Source organism: Microcebus murinus, chromosome 20, assembly GCF_040939455.1.
Source record: "Microcebus murinus isolate Inina chromosome 20, M.murinus_Inina_mat1.0, whole genome shotgun sequence".
Lineage (NCBI taxonomy): Eukaryota > Metazoa > Chordata > Mammalia > Primates > Cheirogaleidae > Microcebus > Microcebus murinus.
In genome coordinates this window covers 28,507,533-28,529,693 of record NC_134123.1, presented here as the reverse complement: position 1 = coordinate 28,529,693, position 22,161 = coordinate 28,507,533, and the positions used below count along the sequence as shown (strand labels likewise).

General features: G+C 44.6%; 1 protein-coding gene and 1 long non-coding RNA gene across 2 annotated transcripts; one reads left to right on the top strand and one right to left on the bottom strand.

Annotated features, from left to right (window-relative positions):
• Positions 1 to 356: 356 nt before the first annotated feature.
• On the bottom strand, positions 357 to 5,166 carry LOC142862624 (uncharacterized). The gene is made up of 2 exons (XR_012913709.1): positions 4,458 to 5,166; positions 357 to 1,234 (listed from the first exon to the last, which is right to left on the bottom strand). It is a non-coding gene; the product is annotated as an uncharacterized LOC142862624 (long non-coding RNA).
• An 897-nt stretch (positions 5,167 to 6,063) lies between these two features.
• MAF (MAF bZIP transcription factor) lies at positions 6,064 to 14,827 on the top strand. The gene is made up of 2 exons (XM_020282826.2): positions 6,064 to 8,031; positions 12,307 to 14,827. The coding sequence occupies exons 1-2, from the start codon at positions 6,908 to 6,910 to the stop codon at positions 12,398 to 12,400; spliced, it is 1,218 nt and encodes a 405-aa protein (XP_020138415.2). The 5' UTR covers positions 6,064 to 6,907; the 3' UTR covers positions 12,401 to 14,827.
• The last annotated feature ends 7,334 nt before the right edge of the window (positions 14,828 to 22,161 follow it).

The window sequence follows — 22,161 nt, the reverse complement described above, 5'->3', positions numbered from 1 at the left end:
TGGGGTGAAAATGAGGACTAGAAGTCCTGTTGTTTGATGCCCTCCTATTTCTGTCTAGTTCACACGTTTATATTTAACAAGGAACATGTATCACTGCCATAAGGTTACTAAATACAAAATACTAGCAGAAGTCTATAAAGTTTGCTTTAATTTTTATTTGGGTGGGTGGGTGGGGGGGGGTAGCCCAATTTTCTGTTCTTCACCAGATCAGGAACACTGTGTCGTGACGGATGATGCCGTGAGGGTGTCACTGTGCATGTTTGGTGGTGGCAGCGCACAGAACACCACCAGAGAAAGTTCTACAGCACCCAGGATGTAACCAAGAGCTAACATGTCAAACGGGGCCATCTGTCCTCGGGCCCCACACAGACAAATATAGGAACGCGCACGTTCAGAGGTCGTCTGCATCAACTTACTCATCCTGGCAATCTCAGGAGTATTTGATTCTGTTCTGTACCTTCTAGAACTGCAATTCCTTCCCAGGTCGAACGGCTGCTAAATGCCTTTGGAACAGGAGCCATGAATCAACCCATCATCAGGGTTAGGAAGGAGGGTGAACAGAACCTTCCAGGGCTGGCACGGCCGACCAGCCCGTCCTCTGAGTTATCATGCACAAAAGACACAGCCTGGATAAAGATCGTTCCGATATCAGGCAGGTCTCCTTTTCTATTCCTGAGGGTTTTTTTGTGTGTGTGTGTGTGTTCTTCTTTTTTAATCAGTTCTGCGTTCACCACAATAAAAATCTTTGAAGGGCTGAATGCTTTTGAGACAAATTCCCTCACTGGTATAAGCTGTGAACAGGATCAAAAGGGATGATAGGGGAAGATCGAATCCTAAGCATTCCCTAATTGATGGAAAAGAAAAATCTATGTTCTGAAAAAGGAAAGAGGGAAGAAAAAAAAAAAAGAAAAGAAAGAAAGAAAACCCTGGAAATCTGTTGATTTGGAATAGCAAGACCAGGGAAATAGGCCCCATCTTCTTATATCTCTGTCTATTGCCTAAAACCAAGAGAAGTCCTTTCCCTCCAACGTTCGTGTGTGCACAAAACTATGTTTTAAACCTCGCCTGTCTGCCAGGCCATGCTGGCCGTCTTTGTGGGATGGCTGTGGGGAAGAAGACAGCCACACCTCCCCCGGAATTCTCACTGCAGAGAACATCTGGGTTTTTCACATCTCTCCTGCCAAACAAACAAGCATTTCATTAAATGCTGTGCATTGTGTTCTAAGGAAGAACCCTGCAGAGACAAAAAACAAGTAAACAAACAAATTAAAAATACAAACAAGCAGTACCCCCAAACTCTGTCACTGGTATTTACTTGCTATCACAGGTCCTCTACAAAGGTAGAGATCTCTCTAATTACAGGTTTTTCCACAATCCACATTTCATGTCAAGATCATCCAACAAATAATCCAAACAGTATATGAAAAGCACAACACCTTCTCCTTTACTTTTCCCCCTACCCCACCCCTACACACCCCCACCTGAATGATACCCTTGGAAAGAAACTTAACAAATTTCATTTGTGTGTATTTTGCTTCTTCTCCTCGCGTCCCCGTAACCAAATGTGAGTTGTTCTCTAACTGCGCCGGAAAATCAGAATTTATTGTACATATGTTTGTGTTCCACTTAATAAAAAAACCTATATTTTAAGATAAACTTTGTTAGTAATTCATGAGGTAAGTGACTATTTATGCTAATCAGGCAGAAATATATTCTCAAGCATAATGCATTACATAAATTTGAATGCAAAATGTTCAATTATGAAGTAAATACAGGTAATGCAAATAATAAATTACCTCTAATAAAAATTATAAAAGATGTGTCTTCAAAGAGAGGGCGGCTTTAACTTACAACTGTGAATTGCTTAAAGAGAAAAGAATTAATAAATGCTGAATTACTCTGATGATTATTTAGCACATAATTCACCTATTCATAAAGACTCCTAGTAATCAGACTGTTGTTTCACATCCCCCAATATGAGGCAAGACTGTTTCCTCAGCAATTTTACCCTTATCAGATTATCTCGTCTGATTCTATTAATTTTCTTCCCTGAATCCGCTAACAGTGATTTGTGATTTACTTACCCGGCTAACTGAAGACTGTTAAAAGGATTTCTCTAACACTAGATCTAAGAACAGTGCGTGCCTTATCATTCGGTTACTCTGAAGAAGTCTTTCTCAAATCAATTTAGTTGGTTTCATTGTGAAATTTAGTGGACACTGGTTAGTTCTGCTTCATAAAATCAGCTCCTAGATAAACAGACTTCAGATACTATACTTGAAACATCCCATTCTATTCGGATTATGTATGCCTGATTCCAACATAAAACACTGGAGTTACTATAACTCACAATCAGGAAAAATATATCCCTTTTAGCTTTTAGTCTTTGTCATTTGGTCAGGAACAGAAGGGTTTGGTTTTTCTTTCTTGCATGAAGATGTTATGTATGCACTGACATGAAACTAAAATCGTGTTTTTGATGGGAGTGTTTCACAATATTCTACGTGATTCGACCCATGCCTACTCCTCCTCAAAAATCTGTAAATATTCATTGCTTCCAGAAACTTTAATGCTACTGGCTCAAATTGGTCAATAATGACAAATGCATGGTTTCTAAATTACTGTATATTGTTTGACAGAGATTACTAGAGTATATATGGCAAAGGGATATTAAGCAATGAGAAAACACAGTTCACATTGTATTTGGATTAGATTGGCTTGGATGGAAGTGAAACAAACAATGTTAGCAAAGAAGTCTAAAGAAATGTGGCCCACTGTAATTGTAGAGAATCAAAAACCTGAATAGTACTAATTAAAATGAGAGAGCTCAATTGTTATAAAAGAAGTGCCGCTAACAGAGAACTGTAAATGTTTAGACACCCCTGTGAATCACTAAATAATAAAGTAAAAAGGACAAAAACGAGAATGAACTTACAAGCCTGTAAGCCCTGCTGCTACACATCCAAAAAATAATTCTGATCCTCTTTTTTCAAGAGAAAAGGGGACACTATAAACGACTCTGCAAGAAGGGAAAGAAAAATATCATGGCTTGACAGCAGTGTACAAAAATAAGCCATAAAAAATGTGCAGATCATCATACATATAGCTTCCCAAACATGGGCATTTAATTTCTAGAAATGCTATATAACAATGCAACGATCAGGTATGCAGCCATGAATTTATATGCCATGGTCTTTGTCATTAGCGAACTTTGTTCATAAAATATTGCATATATTTATAAATGTGGCAGTTTCAGTGTTCCTGGCCAAAAATACTTTTTTGGGGAAGCATCTACCATACCTTACAGCTTTTTAACAAAAATGTGATGCAAAAGGATTTTAAAAGAATCATGAACAACAAAAAAAGAATTCTTTCTAAATACACTGATATTCATATTTTACATGAAACATATAGACTTCCGACATTTGTGGCTACTGATTTTTTTAAAAAGACCTAGACAACCATGGCTATGGACAATACTAAATGACATAATGTTTATGTAATTTAAGCCGTGGATTTTCCTCCGAATACATAAACTGTAATCCCTCAACTTCATTGCTAGGTAAAATATAGTTAAAGAGGGAGAAAGCAAGGGAATTCTACCAGGTTGCATAAATATTGGCACAACCTTCACTCTTTCTTCCCCAAACTGGTAATAGACATAGTCTATTCCACCTCAACAAAATGCTCCTATAAAACCAAAACTACCCTTAGAGACAACTTCTCAGCAGTAATGATGAAAAAAAAAAAAGTGTTGTCAGTAAAATACCAAACAGCGCTGGTCTTTTAGGATTAGGATGTGCCTGCAAATCTTTTGGGGAGTCTCTTATTAAGGATTCCTGGGTTTGCTGCTGCCAGGATCAGAGAAAAGAGCACAGGTCTGATCTAGCGCAGGAAGCTAGTGAGAGACACCTAAGGTCTCGTTATAAATAGTAAAGTATGCTGTGGGGAGGGTAAGACCATTCTCAAGTGCAATGTTCAGGAAGCTGGCTTAATATATGACTAAGTGTCAGAAGTCAGGTTTTCTGAGAATTACTTTTCAGATAAACAACTTTATAGCACTGCACTTAATCTTACTTACTCGAGACATCTCATTTATCACTGAATTACAAGTAACTTTAATTCTATTGATATTGCCATAAAGCCCGCTGAAAATCCATCCTGGCACTTTTAAAGGGTTTGGGGCCCTGTGGTTACATGGGATCACGCTTTGCAAAGGTCACTCAGCCAGAACTATGCCCGGAGGGTGTCTATGTCCCCCTGTGGCCTCTTTTGTCAACACTCAAGGAGGCCAGGAGCGGACGAAATGATTCCCGCATCTGCCAGCACTTTCTGGGGCCCCTTTCCTACAGGGTCGGCGGCGTCTCCCACTGCAGTCCCACTAACTTTCTGTGCCTCCTTCCTCCTTCCACACTCACTTCACCAACAAAACTGGACACGGATCAATTTCAACTGACCTTTGCCGAAAGGTGGCGCTGTTGTGGCAAAAACCAACTCGGTCCAACAATAGTTTCCACTCTTCGATCCTCTTTGCAGGCTTTTCAGAATCTTTTTTTTTTTTTTTTTAATGCACCCTCCTAGCGTCTCCCCCTCCCATAAAGTAAAATAAATACGATTAACACCAAATGCATTTCATTAATTGGAGGAATCAACAGTCTCGACTTCCCAGCGGGAGGGCTGGTCTTCCAAACGCGGGGTCGCTCAGCGCACTCTCTCGCTTTCCCCCAACGAATCTCAGCTTCTCCGACTTGCCTATCGCTTTAAAATCTTAGAAACAGGGTTGTTGGTTTCTTTCTTTTTCTTTTCTTTTTCTTTCTTCTTCTTCTTTTTTTTTTTACTTTTTTGCATAAGGTTTAACAGAATCTATCTAGAAAACTGAACTGGTTATTAGCATTTGCAGCGGGGGGGGGGCGGGGGGGATGGGGGGAGCAACCTCCCCTCACCCCACCCCCACTACGGGTTTCCGGGCTTGTCCGAGAAACCCGCGGTTTAAAATTTAACCCTTTGAGGGGAGCTGGAGAGGACTGGGGCATTGTTTTTCCCCCTCGTTCCCCGCCACGATCCGAGTCCGCAATAATTAAGTGAAACGTAAAAGTGCAAAGGGCGCACCTGACCCTGATAAACAGGGGTCAGATTTCACAAGGCGATAGGTGAGCCGGGGGTGTGGGGAGGGGATATGAACCTGAAAGGCCAAACTCCAGCGGGAGTTGGGAAGCTGGAGGGGTGAGCCCAGTTGCCCTGACTTTGAGCTTTCCCGGAGTTAACTCGCCCGGGAGCTCGCTCCATCCAAGGGCACGCGGCGCCACCGGGAAGCCAGTCCCCGCAAAGAATGGCCCCTAAGCAACTTATTTTACCTCCTTTAAAAGAGGGTGATAAAGGGGTTTTCTCTCTCCGTGGGGCTCCGAACCGCGCGGGCAGGCGCACGGCGGGGCGGCGTCCAGTTCTCAGCCCTGATCCCGGTGCCCCAGCGCACCGTCCTCTCTCCGTCACCCCGCGCACGGGCTCCCTGGAAAGGTACAAAGAGCTGGGGCAAGTTTGAGCTCTGGGCACCGCCAGGCTCAGGGAAGGACGGTCCCCCGGCAGACACCTGGGTGCCTAAGGTTAAGCTAGGAGGAAAGGCAGCTAGGCGAATGGAATGCACAGTCCCGGGGGTGGGGGGCAGGCAGGAGAGGGGAGTCAGGCCGACCCCGGCGGACAAAGTGGCTGGGGAGCCGGGGGTCCGGAAGGCAGGCCTCTCTCGCGCTCCAAAGAAAAGCAAACCGTCCTCCCGGGTCCGCCTGGGTTCTCAAAGCCCCCTCTGTAAAACTCCTTCCCCTCTTACACCAAACTTTGCGCCGGGGCCTTGCTCCTTCCCGGGGAGTCTGCGGCGCCGGAAGGGTTAAGCCGGCCCGTCCCAGCTGACAGTCAGCTGATTGGGCCCTGATTGACAGCTCCGAAAAGTTTCCTTGTTTCTATACTATTATGCTAATCGCGGCCGCTCTCGCCGCCTCCCATTGGCCGGGAGTGCCAGTCAATTTCCCATTTGGACCTGACGTCACGAGTGCTATAAAACTCAGCAATTGCTTTAAACTCTTCTTGCTGGATCAGGCTTTAAAATCTTTTTTCATCTTCGAGCTGTAGCTCCGGCTGCTCGTCGGCTCGGCCTCCCCCTCCCCCGTCTGCTCTCTGCCTCGTCTTTTCCCCAGGACTTCGCTATTTTGCTTTTTTAAAAAAAAAACGGCAAGAAAGAACTAAACTCCCCCCTCCCTTTCCTCCAGCCCGGCTGCACCTCTGTCTTGCACTTTGCACGGAGGGAGAGAGAGCGCGCGCGCGCGAGGGGGAGAGACAGAGAGAGGAGAGGAAAAAAATAATAAAGGGAGCCAGGCAGAAGAGGAGGCGAGAAGCATGAAGTGTTAACTCCCCCGTGCCAAGGCCCGCGCCGCCCGGACAGCCGCCCGCCGCGCCTCCAGCCCCGAGCGGCCGCCGCGCGCGCCCCGCCGCAGCCCCGGCCGGCCAGGCGAGCCCTCCTTATGCAAAGCGCGCAGCGGAGCGGCGAGCGGGGGACGCCGCGCACCGGGCCGGGCTCCTCCGGCTTCGCCACCGCCGCAGCCAGCGGAGGACCTTCCCGAGCCTGAAGCCGCCGGCTCGGCGCGCACGGAGGCGAGCGAGCGAGCGAGCAAGCGAGGAGGGGCCGGGGCGAGCGAGCGAGCACATTGGCGTGAGCAGGGGGAGGGAGGGCGGGCGCGGGGGGCGCGGGCAGGGCGGGGGGGTGTGAGCGCGCTCGGAGGTTTCGGGCCAGCCACCGCCGCGCGAGCTAGAAGCGCCCCAGCCCGGCAAGCTGGCTCACCCGCTGGCCACCCAGCACAGCCCGCTGGCCCCTCTCCTGCAGCCCATCTGGCGGAGCGGCGGCGGCGGCGGCGGCAGGAGAATGGCATCAGAACTGGCAATGAGCAACTCCGACCTGCCCACCAGTCCCCTGGCCATGGAATATGTTAATGACTTCGATCTGATGAAGTTTGAAGTGAAAAAGGAACCGGTGGAGACCGACCGCATCATCAGCCAGTGCGGCCGTCTCATCGCCGGGGGCTCGCTGTCCTCCACCCCCATGAGCACGCCGTGCAGCTCGGTGCCCCCTTCCCCCAGCTTCTCGGCGCCCAGCCCGGGCTCGGGCAGCGAGCAGAAGGCGCACCTGGAAGACTACTACTGGATGACCGGCTACCCGCAGCAGCTGAACCCCGAGGCGCTGGGCTTCAGCCCCGAGGACGCGGTCGAGGCGCTCATCAGCAACAGCCACCAGCTCCAGGGCGGCTTCGATGGCTACGCGCGCGGGGCGCAGCAGCTGGCTGCGGCGGCCGGGGCCGGGGCCGGCGCCGGCGCCTCCCTGAGCGGCAGCGGCGAGGAGATGGGCCCCGCCGCCGCCGTGGTGTCCGCCGTGATCGCCGCGGCCGCCGCGCAGAGCGGCGCGGGCCCGCACTACCACCACCACCACCACCACGCAGCCAGCCACCACCACCACCCGACGGCCGGCGCGCCCGGCGCCGCGGGCAGCGCGTCCGCCTCGGCCGGGGGCGCGGGCGGCGCAGGCGGCGGCGGCCCGGCCAGCGCCGGGGGCGGCGGCGGCGGCGGCGGCGGCGGCGGCGGCGGGGGCGCGGCGGGGGCGGGGGGCGCCCTGCACCCGCACCACGCCGCGGGCGGCCTGCACTTCGACGACCGCTTCTCCGACGAGCAGCTGGTGACCATGTCGGTGCGCGAGCTGAACCGCCAGCTGCGCGGGGTCAGCAAGGAGGAGGTGATCCGGCTGAAGCAGAAGAGGCGGACCCTGAAAAACCGCGGCTATGCCCAGTCCTGCCGCTTCAAGAGGGTGCAGCAGAGGCACGTCCTGGAGTCCGAGAAGAACCAGCTGCTGCAGCAAGTCGACCACCTCAAGCAGGAGATCTCCAGGCTGGTGCGCGAGAGGGACGCGTACAAGGAGAAGTACGAGAAGTTGGTGAGCAGCGGCTTCCGAGAAAACGGCTCGAGCAGCGACAACCCGTCCTCTCCCGAGTTTTTCATGTGAGTCTGACACGCGATCCCAGCTAGCCACCCTGATAAGTGCTCCGTGGGGGTCCGGCTCGGGTGTGGGCTTGCTAGTGCCAGAGACACGCTCGCCACCACGTCGCCCCCTCCCCTGCCGAGTTTGCCCCCTGGCCCTGTGCGCACACACACTTACACACACACACGCACACGCACACGCACCCTGCTCCGAGTTTGTGGTGGTGGTGGCTGTTTTAAGTTGGGGAGGGAATTGGGTGTCTGGCTCATGGATTGCCAATCTGAAATTCTCCATAACTTGCTAGCTTGGTTTTTTTTTTTTTTTTTTTTTTTTACACCGCCCCCCCCCAATCCCGGACTTGCACAATGTTCAAAGATCTCAGCAGAGTTCTTCATGTGAAACGTTGCTCACCTTTGAAACCTGCATCATTCACATATATATATATATATTTTTTTTTCCTTCTTCAGTTCATGAGCTGGTGTTCATTTTCTGTGTGTGTGTGTGTTTTATTTTGTTTGGATTGTTGTTTTTTTTTTTTTTAATTTTACTTTTGGAGCTTGCTGTGTTGCCCACCTTTTTACCCAGCCTTCACCCTCACTCCCTCCTTCACCCATCTCCTCCAAGATAAAAGAAAAAAAAAAAAGCAAAGTTTTTTTTTTCTTCTCCTGAGTTCTTCATGTGAGATTGAGCTTGCAAAGGAAAAAAAAATGTGAAATGTTATAGACTTGCAGCGTGCTGAGTTCCATCGGGTTTTTTAGCATTGTTATGCTAAAATAGAGAAAAAAAAATCCTCATGAACCTGCCACAATCAAGCCTGCATCAACCTTCTGGGTGTGACTTGTGAATTTTGGCCTTGTGATGCCAAATCTGAGAGTTTAGTCTGCCATTAAAAAAACTCATTCTCATCTCATGCATTATTATGCTTGCTACTTTGTCTTAGCAACAATGAACTATAACTGTTTCAAAGACTTTATGGAAAAGAGACATTATATTAATAAAAAAAAAAGAAGCCTGCATGCTGGACATGTATGGTATAATTATTTTTTTTCTTTTTTTTTTCTTTTTGGCTTGGAAATGGACGTTCGAAGACTTATAGCATGGCACTCATACTTTTGTTTTATTGCCTCATGACTTTTTTGAGTTCAGAACAAAAAAGTGCAACCCTAGAGCCTTCTTCTCATGAAAGTTTGCATCTACTCCAAAACTGCTTTGAGTTACTCAGAACTTCAGCCTCCCAATGTAAATGCACTGAAGGCATTCCTTGTCAAAGACACCAGTATGGGTTACAAATTTAACATGGCAAACATTAAAGAACTCTTAATGTTACCTTTTTAATAAGAATGATGCCCCACTTTGGGGACTAAAATTGTGCTGTTGCCGAAAGCAGTCTAAAATTTATTTTTTAAAAAAGATAAATCTGCCCCATTATTTTTTGTTTGTTTTATTTTTATTTTTTTTGTTAATTTTTTTTTTTTTTTGGCTTTTGGTCATTGTCAAATGTGGAATGCTATGGGTTTCTAGTATATAATTTAATTCTAGTTTTTATAATCTGTTAGCCCAGTTAAAATGTATGCTACAGATAAAGGAATGTTATAGATAAATTTGAAAGAGTTAGGTCTGTTTAGCTGTAGATTTTTTCAAAGATTGATGCACTAAATTGTTTACTGTTGTGATGTTAAGGGGGGTAGAGTTTGCAAGGGGACTGTTTAAAAAAAGTAGCTTATACAGCATGTGCTTGCAACTTAAACATAAGTTGGGTATGTGTAGTCTTTGCTATACCACTGACTGTATTGAAAACCAAAGTATTAAAAGGGGAAAGACCCCTGTTTATATCTGTAGGGGTATTTTACATTCAAAATGTATGTTTTTTTTTCAAAATTAAAGTATTTGGGACTGAATTGCACTAAGATATAACCTGCAAGCATATAATACAAAAAAATTTGCAAAACTGTTTAGAACGCTAATAAAATTTATGCAGTTATAAAAATGGCATTACTGCACAGTTTTAAGATGATGCAGATTTTTTTACAGTTGTATTGTGGTGCAGAACTGGATTTTCTGTAACTTAAAAAAAATCCACAGTTTTAAAGGCAATAATCAGTAAATGTTATTTTCAGGGACTGACATCCTGTCTTTAAAAAGAAATGAAAAGTAAATCTTACCACAATAAATATAAAAAATCTTGTCAGTTACTTTTCTTTTACATATTTTGCTGTGCAAAATTGTTTTATATCTTGAGTTACTAACTAACCACGCGTGATGTTCCTATGTGCTTTTCTTTCATTTTCAATTCTGGTTATATCAAGAGAAAGAATAATCTACAATAATAAACTGCATTTTTTTTTTGATTCTGTACTCAGTTTCTTAGTGTACAGTTTAACTGGGCCCAACAACTGCATTAGAAGTGTAAAATCCATCTTTTTCATCAGTGGAAGGAATAATGGAAGAATAGGGAGTCAATTCAGGGTGAATTACTAGGCTGTTTTGTGAGGCGAGGAGCCTGGCCCTATATAGTGATTAGCGATATTTAATATATGACCTCTCATTTTTTTTTTTCCTCCTGAAAGTTTTTAGTTTTCAAATGAGTTAAGCCATCATCATTGCCCTTTGGTGGGGGGAAAAAAGAAAGAAAGAAAGAAAAAAAAACAAAACAGTGGCATTGGGCTTCCTGAACATGGCCCTACACTTCTGATCTAGGAACAAACCCATCTAAGGAGCAATGAGGCAGGCAGATAAGGCGCATCAGAGGTGGCTTGGGCACATATGCATTTAATGATAAAGATAAACAATTCTTGCCTTTTGGCTAAAATTGATTATTTTTCCTTCTTCCCTTACACACCATGATTTTCTTGTTAGCAAGGCCTGACAAGATTTAACATAAACACTTTGGACAAATCCAAGTTGTTTGTTTTGTTTTTGCTTTTATTCCTTTAACACTGAAGGTCATTTGTCTTAAATAGGAAAAATAAAATTTACCCCTTAGTTTCATAACTCCAAGTACATATCTGGTTTAAACCGTGTTATCAAATCATATTTCACTGTAAATATTCATGGAGAACTTTTCTACTTAAACAAGCCGGTAATGATTTCAGATCATGTTATCCCCAGAAAGACAAGCAGAAAATATTCCACCTTCGTGGAATATACACTGTGCTTTGATATATTGGTATGTAACGCCAAACAGGCTGTGTATAGGGACTAACTTAAAGATCATTTGGAAAGACTCTAGCTATCTTCACTAGTAGGACTCTTAAGCATTGACCTATTTTTAAATGACACAAATTCATGTAACTAATGTTACAAATTCATGCACTCTTAGTCAACTTCCCCTGGAACACTAATAGAATGTTAGACAAAGCCAGCACTGTTTTGAAAATATAGTCAAACACGATGACTTTTGTTTTATTTTGTTTTCAGTTCTTTTTATTTAAAAAAAAAAAAGATAATATTGCAACTCTGAACGAAAGCCTTATTTTGAAGAAAACAGGTTGTGCTTGATGCTGCCGAGTTCTGGACAGTTTATCATCTGGCCTTCCTGCCTCTTTTTCACACAACATGAAGACAGTGTATAGACCCTTTACATTTTGACCTTCTTTTATGTGCCAGTTTGGATATAGCTCCTGTAACCACACTTAATTTTGCTTAGCAAAAGTCTTAATAGTAAACCTACTCCCATGTGCTGGAAGTCAGCTGTTTGTGGCTTCAGAGATTTTTTTTTTTTTTTTTCTGATCACAACTAGGAGATACACAGCCTCCCTCTGAAGTAGTAGCATTGGAGATACCACTTTTACAAAAAGCTCAGCATCCGATGAAAGATTTTAAGGCAGACACATTCTCCGAATAACAGTGACAATCAGGATGTAGTTATTGCAGTTATCTCACAAAGACTGAGGCCTGGAATTGGGTGCAAAATATAGTTGTGTAACAAACATTTTGACAGGCATCTGCAAAGCATTCAATATCAGAAGCAGGTTTGGGCCCCTAAACATTATAAAATCAAGTACAGTGGTGCTGGCAAAAAAAAAAAAATGGGGTTTGGGTGGCTGGCTTTAAGAGAAGGCTAACTCCTAGTAAAAGGCATTTTTTAAAACTTAGAAATACAGTGTTGAGTGCCAAACACAAATACATGTTTTTTTATAAAGAACTCCTAAGTCCTGCATAGGAGCCACCATTTCTTACAAATAAGTCTCCAAATTAAAAAAAAAAAATTATATAAGGAAATCTAGCTTTCCCCTTTACGCTGCATTTGAGTCTTTGTCTAAATAGTGTTAAAATTCCTTTCATTCCAATTACAGAGCTGAGCCCACTCGCAAGTTGGAGCCATCAGTGGGATACGCCACATTTTGGAAGCCCCAGCATCGTGCATTTACCAGTGTGTTCACAAAATGAAATTTATGTGAGAGATGTACATTAAAAAAATTATTATTTTATTATGATTTGCAATCGTGGAGAACCACCTCCCCCTGACTCCTGTTTAGTCTTTTCCTTTTTAAAGAAAAATTATTGTGTTAGAGAAGAAAGCTATTAAATGTATAACAACCTCCGAACCAATTAACTATGCCTCTTGTCTGAGGGTCTTATACTTAGACCCACAGAAAAGCCTACCCGTGCTTCTCGATTTCCAGTGCGTACAACTGAACAGGTGCGGTGGTTTTTCAGCCTGTACTATCAGTTTTAGAAATCCACTGAAATCGCAAAGAGATGTATATGTACGTGCGGATGCAGAAAAGTTTCCCAGAATGTTACAGCTAGCGTTTTAAAAGCCTATGTAGACCTGCACATTCTAAATAGTACTTTTGCACGCCTCAGTGTTTCTCTGGCAGATAATTTTACTACGAAGAAAATAATAATCTGACTCCCCCTTTCCAAACAGATGCCATCGGCCAAAGCTTCAGCAGAGCTGAGCACCGCCCCCCAACCCTTAGTTTTCTTGTAGGCCATAGATAGTATTGTATTTATCAGTGATGTCAAACGTGTTCACTTATCAGACGTAGCTGTAAATGAAAACAATGTGTGGCAAAATACAAAGTTAGTTAAATACACACCCTCCGTGTGCTCTTTTTGTTCCTCTTTCTTTTTGCTCCCTGGCACTCACAAAATCACCTCCCTTTCATTTAGCAGCTCCTTCCATGTTTCCTCTTTCAAAAACAATGCAATAATTTTTTTTTTTTTTTACAATATATCCGACACGTTGATATAACGACATCAAATAGGCAGAGGTCCTACTTTTGCCTGGCAGGATAAATCTGCTGTCTAGGTGTCATTGCTGCACCGTCCCAATGCCATAACCACCTGGGCCCCTTTCAACACAGACCACTCCAATGGGAAATATCCTATTTATTACTGAATGCATGATGCTAACGCTCTCATCTTTTTTCTCCCTTATACCTTCGCCCCAGTCGTCTTTATTTAGTGACATCAATCCTAGATACTTCTATTCTTAAGTAGAACTTCCCCTGCCCAAACCACCGGTTTTTAAACTGCTAAAAGCAGGGGACAGAAGGCAAATCGTGGCCACCCTCGCGAACACAGTGTGCAGCTGTTCCAGCAGCCACATTCCCAGCATGTCCCAGTCGAAATAGCTGGAGTTGCTTGTGACACATTCAAAGGTTGCCGAGTACAGTACATGGGGAGGCTTTTGTTGCCCTCGCCGTTGATTTTGTTGAGGCCAACTGACTTCCGTATTCACGTATTCTTGGCTTTATAAAATGTGCTCCCCCAGTATGCCAGACCAATCAATATATTTAAAAGTCCGATTGCTGCACGAGTATCTCTATTTCTGTGCCTGCCGGTAGTTAAAGACGGAGATAGGTTGGAAGACTAAAATACATGAGTGACAACCTTCAGCCATCTGATTTCCATGCCAGTGAAACACACAACCCAGCTCTCCTTAGCTCTCATGTAAACATTCACGCAGAGGGAGGAGGAAGTCACCAGCCTTGGATGGCTGATGTGCAAGGCTCTCACAGCAGATGCACTGTCATTTGATTTTTTTTTTTTTTAATAGTTTTGTCCCTCTTTGAAGAAATGTCTTAGTTTTTTGTTTTGTTTTGAGGGAAGTTTCATCTGCAGTGATAGGCTATAATTTTTACCTCTTCTATTGATTATTCTTCAGGATTGCTGAATGAATAATTTGGGGTGTGCCTTTCTTTTTTTCTGTTTTTGAAGAAAATAAGAGAAACCCTGAAGTTCGTTTCATTCTTAGCTCATTCTAAAGCTAAAAGACGTTCCAAGTCCAGTGCAGGACAGGGCATACTGTAGTTACAAGGGAAGGTACAAGGGATAGAGTCCAGCTATCTGAATCAGGATTTGTTTAAAAACAGAGCAAGAGCCTTACCCCACCTTGCCATGACACTGCTTTTCTCGATTTTGATACAGATCTTCAAAATCCAGACATCAAACAGCCCCAGAAAAGGGGAAATCACTCCCGGCATTGCTCCGCCCCAGCTCCTGAACAAACCCAGCTCTGTCTAGCATTTTTTCTCTAGCACGGCTACAGGACAGGGTGAGGGAATTTCAGTCTTCCAGGCTGTCTCATGATTGTTGGGGCATAAAGAAGTACATTCCAGCCACAAATTGGGAGCATCTTTCCCCTTTGGAGAGGAACAAAACAAAACAAAACAAAAACCAGACAAATCAAATTGCTTTGCATGAAGGCGTAGCAAAATCTCGGGCTCCTTGTTTCCCTGCACCATCCGTAGGAGGTGAGAAATGAGGGAAAGGAAGGAGAAAGGAGAACTTCGAAGGCAAGAGGCCCAGGAATAATCCCAGCCTCCAGTTTGAATTCCATTTGCTCAGTGGCCAGCGTCAGACCCAGTAGACACATACGCTGGATCAAACAAGGTCCGGCTGTCTATTTCCTTAAAATATGCTCACATATGTTTCCTTTTGGAAAACAATTTTAGGGACCAAACCCAAATGAGAGATTTGAGGAAATCATTATTTAATGTCTTAACTTTTGAACATTTATAAATATATCAATCTGCGATTGGATGGTGGTAACATTCTGGACCAGTCAGACATGTTATACCAATATTGATATGGTCACTGCAAGTTTTGTGATATCATGACAGTTTTTTTTTTAATTGTTTAAATTTGAAAGCCCTTTGTGTGTTTTCCGTAAGTCTGCCCAACAGAACAAGGCTGAGATAGGAAGTGCAAATCAAAAGCACCCAGAAATCAGATCTTGATATGAATTTGCATCAGAGTTGGACAGTTTAAAGGAACTCTCAAAACACATTTTCCACAGAGGCTATGATTGGAATGCGTAGTTCCCTACTCCAGCCATAGTCCTCTACCGAGCACCTCTTTTCTTGTTCAACACAATTCATTTTCTTTTCCTTCCTTTTTATTAAATAACATTTTTCCCTATAATTAGGACTTTGGATTGCAAAATCACATTCCTCCCTTCTGCAGAGATGCATCTTGGATCATTAGTTACGATTAGAGAGGGGCATTAATTCCAGAAGGGAGGATGAGGGAGGGCTATCTGCTGAGGTTTGGGGGAAAAGAGGGGGAGGGAGAGGAAATAGTTTTCCGTGTTTGCCCCCCACATTCCTCAACCCTTCCCTCAGCCCCCAGCCCAGGCCTGGGTGTGAGCTGCAAGCCGGAGATTTCAGTTCTGAATTTCACTGTTACAAATATTCTGATTCTCAGCCTTGCCTGTTTCCAAGCTAAGATTCTAAAGAACCATTTTTTCCCTGTGGTTGGTTCTTTCTGTTCAGGAGCAGAAGAGACCACGAAACCTTACTGAACTGGGCAGAGAGGAGTGAAAATCACTATCCTTCCAGAATCCCCAACAAGGATGTTTGTGAAGGGAACCCTGGCTTGAAAAATCAGGGCAGGGTGCAGATTCTGCTTTCTGCCACCAATACTTGCCCTGGTTCTGCGTTACCTCATCCACTTCAAGAGGCCTGTAGAAGTGGGCTTCTGACCCTGTTTTGGGGCTTCTCTGGAGGGAAAACAGGTCTGAGGATCCCAGGACGATAGGCAATCCTAAACTAGGCCTCAACTAGAGGGCAGAGGAGAGGCTGGGGCCGGTATGCAGGGCTGGGGACAGTACCGCTAACAGAGGCCAACCTTGGCTTATGACCCCCAGTCACCAGGGGTCACCTCCAGGTCATTCTCAGGGTCCCCACCTCCCACCAGGAAGGAGCTGTTTGCAGAGTGAGGGACAAGCCACTGACAGGCCCTGAGCTCCCTCCCGCCACAGATTCCTAAAAACAATAGTAAAGTCCTTAGCCCCAGCGTTAGGGCCCCTTACCGCCTGCCTCCTGTCCCATCCCAGTGTCCTTACCATAATTTGGGGCACCTCTTCCTCCCATGCTGATCACCCAGGGCCATTCCAGAGCCTCTAAGAGCACTGCCCTCCCTCGGGCCAGCAAGCAGCCGCCAAAGCTGAAGCCTGGGCCCCGACAAGTCGCCCCTGCCCCAGTTTAAGCGCAAAGGCGGGGATGAGGAGAAGGCCCTGGACTGCACGGGGGAGAGGAGCTGGGAAGCAGTTCTGGAATGTTCCTCATCGGCTTGAACTTCTGGTGCAAGGACCCTGAAGGGAGCAAAGCGGAGAAGGACGGCAGGGAGGACGCTGAGGTTGTCCCCTCTCCCAGTTTCCAGGAGAAACGCCCCCCCCCAACTCAGCCCAACACACACACTCCACCTCACCCCAGTCCCTTGCACACCTGCTCTGCCTCTGCGGGGCCTTCGCCGCCCGGCTGCGGCTGAGGAGAGCAGGGCGCCTCGCTCCCCGCGCTGCTGGGGGTCCCCGCGCCGGTGCGCGCGCAGCAGGTGCGCATGCCCCGCCGCAGCGCGCGGGTAGCTGAGGCGCGTCCTGAGGCCCCGGAGGGAAAAGTCTCTCAGCGCTGGGCCCCGCAGTCCCAGGCCCGAGGCGGACAGACTCAGGGAGGACGGTGAGCTCAGGTACGGCGGCTGCGGCGGGGACGCAGCGCCCCTTGGAGATGCCCAAGACGCCGCCGCAGCGCCAGGAGACGCTGGTGACGGCCACACCCCGCGCGCCCCAGGGCCCAGGCCCCACCTCAGGCGCCCGCGGCCCCCACAGGGGGCTCGAATCCACATGGACTTCGCTTTAAGTTTTCCAAGAGGACTCCCTAGGCTAGAGCAGGGCTATCAAAACTACCTGCTCTGTTGCCCCTCTGAGGGGGACGCTCGCGTAAGAGGGACATTCAGCCCCCACAGCCTGTGCCCTTCACCTTGAGACCCCTCCCCCGCCCGCTGGAGGCCTCAGGGACCTTCTGTAGGTTAAGACCATCGGCTCCAGATCATTTCATTTTTACTCTATTAATTTTCCGGCCCATTTTCCAGATCTTTCCACCACCCCGCCTCCCCCCCCCCTCAGCTTTGGCCAGAGTCAGAGCAAGCCGGAAAAGGGGAAAGCAAAGACGGAAATCCATAGAGCGTGTTTTACAATCTTTATGGGAAAATCTTGATACGGTTTGGGTTTTCCGTGGTGTGGTTTTGAGGGACATGATAAAACAAAACCAGTCGACAGAGCAAACTTTATCGGGATTGCCCCCGACAGCGCCAGGATGAGGGTCTTGTGTGCGTTCCCGGATTTAACCCAGTTCGGGGCGAACCTCAGGCACTCAGGAACTGTCTCGAGGGGACACACTTTAAAACGACTAATTTCAGAAAGGATCCCTTCCACGTAGGGCCTTTTTCTCACGGGGACCCTCGGTGAGTGAGAGTAATCAAGTGAGGCAAGTTATCATTAAATCTTTTAAAATTCAAAAGAGTTTACCTCTCTCCACCTCTCTTAGGGAAGGATTTATTAATGTCCAGAGAACTGTGTTGAAACTAAAGCCATGAAGTCAGCATCTGAGACACTCAGATTTTTTTAAAAAAAAAACAATCCTTTTTGGTAGAACGGGTGAAAACATCTGTGGTAATCCTTCTAAGATTCGACCATTTAAAAGGTGATATTCGTGTCTCTCTATTTTCAAACAATGAATTCAACATATTCTTTCATCTGCCTTTTAAAAATACATTTGCTTACTTAATTGTGGGGCCTTTTAAGGTAACACATTGTAAAGAGAGAAAACTATTAAAAGATAAACCTGCAGTTTCCACTTTATGAAATGAAAATGGTCCCAGAGGCAGAGTTCATCGGTCAGCTCTGTGCTTTGGTAGGCATGTGCAGAACGTGGCCTGAGACTCTGGTCTTAGAACAATCTCCCCACACACAAGGCAGGTAGGCTCCCTTGGCCAGACTCTCTGTGACTCTGGGCAGTGCAGAGACACATGCTGACAGTCTGTGACCCGTTTGCAGGGTGCACTGTCCGTGTTAATTCACTGTACCATGCAGGTAATGAGCCCTTTTTAAATCTTCCTTGGAATATCAGTGCACACGACAGTGCTATTTAAAGAATACTGTCCAATTGTTAGGTAAACAGATCCAAGTGTAAGAGGCTCTGTGCTGTCAGACATCTGGCTTAGATTATATCATCATGGTCCAGCTCAAAAATCTCCTCTCTTAAGCCCATGGGAGACCCCCTTTCCCCCACCCACCCTTCCCCAATAACTGGTCTGGTTCTCTGAGAACAGAGAAACCGCAGTGGCTTTTGGACTCTCTTCAGGTGTGCAGACAAAATCCACCCCCCCCACCCCACACCTTTAGAAAGTAAATGCATTGATAACAGGATGGGTTCCCCAGGTGGCCAGAGAGTAGAGGTCATCTTGAGGAAAATGACACCAATGATCTAAAAAGGACATCTACTTTATGAGATTTCAGGCAAGATGCCAAATATCGCATTTAATGAGGCCTGATTTTTTTTTCCTCCCAAAATAACGGAGACTATCAATGATATGGTCAGGAAGGCAAAGGGGGCATTTTGCAAAGCCTACATCCAATTATTGCTCTGTAATATTTTTCTAAAATTGAAAAATGCCTCATAAGTATATGATCTCATGTAAATGTTCCTTTGCCGAAGCTTAACATATGTTTGCAATGCCCCAAAGGAGTTACAAAAATATTCTCTCCACAATCTCGTAAGCTTTTAAACTCTATTCACCTGAGTTTCTAAAAGAATCTGTTGTTTCTGAAGATTTAAAAAAAAAATGTAATCCTATAGGGGAAGTTATTTATTTATTTATTTTAGAGATTAGCCATCTGAACTTCAAATGGAGAACAATTGGTATTACTGATACTCTTCCGGGTTTTATAATTTCAATATGTTTCTTTTTTATTCTTTCTTTTTATTCTTTCATAGAAATAATATATTAGGTAAGAGGTTAATTAGTGTATACTAATACAAGAAAAACAGTAGTTTGTCCCTTAAGATTTGAAAAGCATTTCCAACATGAAATGTGAGTGAAGGCACCTAATATATTTGGGGCAGCTTCAACAGATACAAGGATACAAATTTATTTGTCCCAGTGCTTTGGGCATAGTCTTACCATTTAGATAAAGGGCATTTGAAAGAATTAGAGAGTGAAAATTTAAGTAAAGAAAGATTATATGTTCAGTTGCAGCAGCCTAGAGAATTCAGCAGGTGCGTGAGCACAATCTATTTGTTCACACCAATTGCAAGGTAATCCAAATAAAAGTGTGGGGGATTAAAGAAAAGTAACTGAATATCCATGTTGGGGGAAAAAATTAGATTGACTTAGTAGTTTATCGCAGTTATTGTACACAGATTTGCTGTGACCATGTTGAATTTTTTAAATTAGATTTTAAATATATTTTGACAGTCTGAACTTGTATGGTGTGACTAACTATAGGAAGAAATGACAGGTCTGCTTTGTTATTAAACTGCTGTCTGGAAAATATTGGACTCTGTACAGTAAATGATAATTATTTTGCCACTTACATTAGTACAGCTAATAGCAATAAGGGTTTTTTGAACCATAGAGAGCTAACTACTTTGAATTACTGTGCTTTGTTATTCGCTGTGAAGCAAAAAGACTTTTTTTTTTTTAAGCAGCCTCATTTTCATATCACCATTCTAAGCACTCCCCGCTACTAATTTACACGGGAGAAGAAGTTAATAAATAAAGGGGCGGTATCTAAATGGTTCTATTTGTTAAAAGAACATTTGCAGTTAAGGTCAGCAGTGCCAGCAGAATAGACCAGGGCAGCCGAGGAGGAGGGGAAGGATGGAAGAGAAACGTGCCCTAGCAAATTGTCCTCGGGAGCTGGGCTGGGCCAGTGTGGTTCTCTGAGGGACGGGCTGTCTGGGAACACTTGGGAGAAGCCCACCAGAAATGATTCGAATCCTCCCCTGCTATGAACCCGGAATCACTTGGATCCCTTTGGACTGAGGACAGCCTCAGAGCAGATCCAGGCTGCCAGCCCCTGGGTAATGGCTACCTCAGCCTCCCATTGGGGAAGAAACAGTTCAGAGGGAGTAAACCATGTCAACCCCTCCTCTGCAAAAGCAAGTGAAACTACATCATTCTTCCTCTGGTCTAACGCTGTCCTTTTCCATAGATTGTTAGACTGCCTTTAGCATACTGTCTGTGAAACATTCTTCGTGGTGATTAATTTACCCTTTGTTTATTTTAATATATTTACTAAATCAGGTACCCAAGGGAATCCTCTACATCAGTGATGTGAGAAAATCCAGTTGCCTGAAGTCCAAGAGGTACATCTTGATTTTTGATTTGCATGCGCTTGCCAGAGTGAGTTTTTTGTGAGGGGGGAAAAGTAAACGGAAGCACGTAAGGAATGCTGCTAATTCTGTAGAGGAGAGAAGTTCCTGTTTTCGTAGCGTTTGTATTCGGGTGCCACATAAACGGAAGCCATCCATGCATTTGTATTCTGTATTTATGTCATTACACAAACATGGGGTAGAGAATAATCTAATGTGAGTTGAAATTAGACTTACTGGACTGGAGTCTATTGGACACTCAAAGAGCTAGTCCTTCAACTTGAACGACAGACGATTTGGGTGAATCTGTGTAACTAGCAGCCATATTGCCCTTGCTCACATTGACCTGGGCCTTGTAAACATTGCAAATGTTGCAGTCACATATTTACATTTGGAAAATTTAGTATAATTTCCAAGCACAGTATGTCCCCTGACCTTCTGCAGCCAAATGTGACAATGGATTCAATCCTCACTTCAATTGTAGACAGAAGGGGAGAGGAGGAGACAAGTGGGAGGCAGAAATCTGATTTTCATCTGCTAAAAAAATGAAATTGAGCTATTTAAATGGGTTTTCAGTTACAAGTATCCCAGCGTGAATTTAATTATGAACTCTCTTCTTTTGGAAAGCTAGACCAACACTCTTACACCGATAATTACTTAGTGTCATGGTTTTATGTATTCTTGTCACCTCTTATTGGCTAATGGAACATTTTTTTTTTATTAAAAATTTTGCTTGCTGAGAAATTTGCATGAAATACATTTTTTGGTTTCTAGCTAAACTGAGGGGGGCAAAAAATCACACTGTCAAATTGCTACTCTTTGCAAAGGAGGCACTTTAAGGATCCAGTGAACAGAGAGAGCATTGGAAAAACAGAACCCATTTTTCCCACTATTCCAAAATAGTATCTGATTACTTATTTCTACATGGTGCTATGATGAGAGTTTTGTGTTGAATAACTGGACTATGACTATTTAGTATGATTTCTTTGCTAATCTTATATAAAATTAACATTTTATTTAATAGTTCCCATGCATATATTTTAATGCAACGTTTGCCTTTGGGGTTCATTTGCGTGTCCAAATGTATGCATGCAGTTTCAATACATTATTCCTTTCTTGTCCTTGTCTTTGTAATTGCCATTTGAAAACCACCTATTACATGTGATGATTTAAATCCACTGGCAAGTTCCATGACATTGAGACCATCCATTTTTGAGCAAAGAGTTAATGAACTTTAAAGGCAAGGTTCACACTGGCCCTGACCTCCTGGTAATATTTCATATAAGGTTACTAGTGGGAGAAAAATCAAATTTCAGCTGTGAACATGATTGACAGGTGAGAGCAGGGAAGAGAAAGGCATTTGATCAGATAGGGAATTTGGGGAGAAAGAGGACAATTCCTTGAAGTTACTCTATGATATTAGATATTATAAGCTGATATATGAAAAGTTCAATACTTGGTACTCTTGGGAGAGTTACTTAGTTTACTTTTTTTTTTTTTTTTCCTGGAAAGTCACTTTGGTTAAGGGATTTCAGCTAGGGAAGCCAA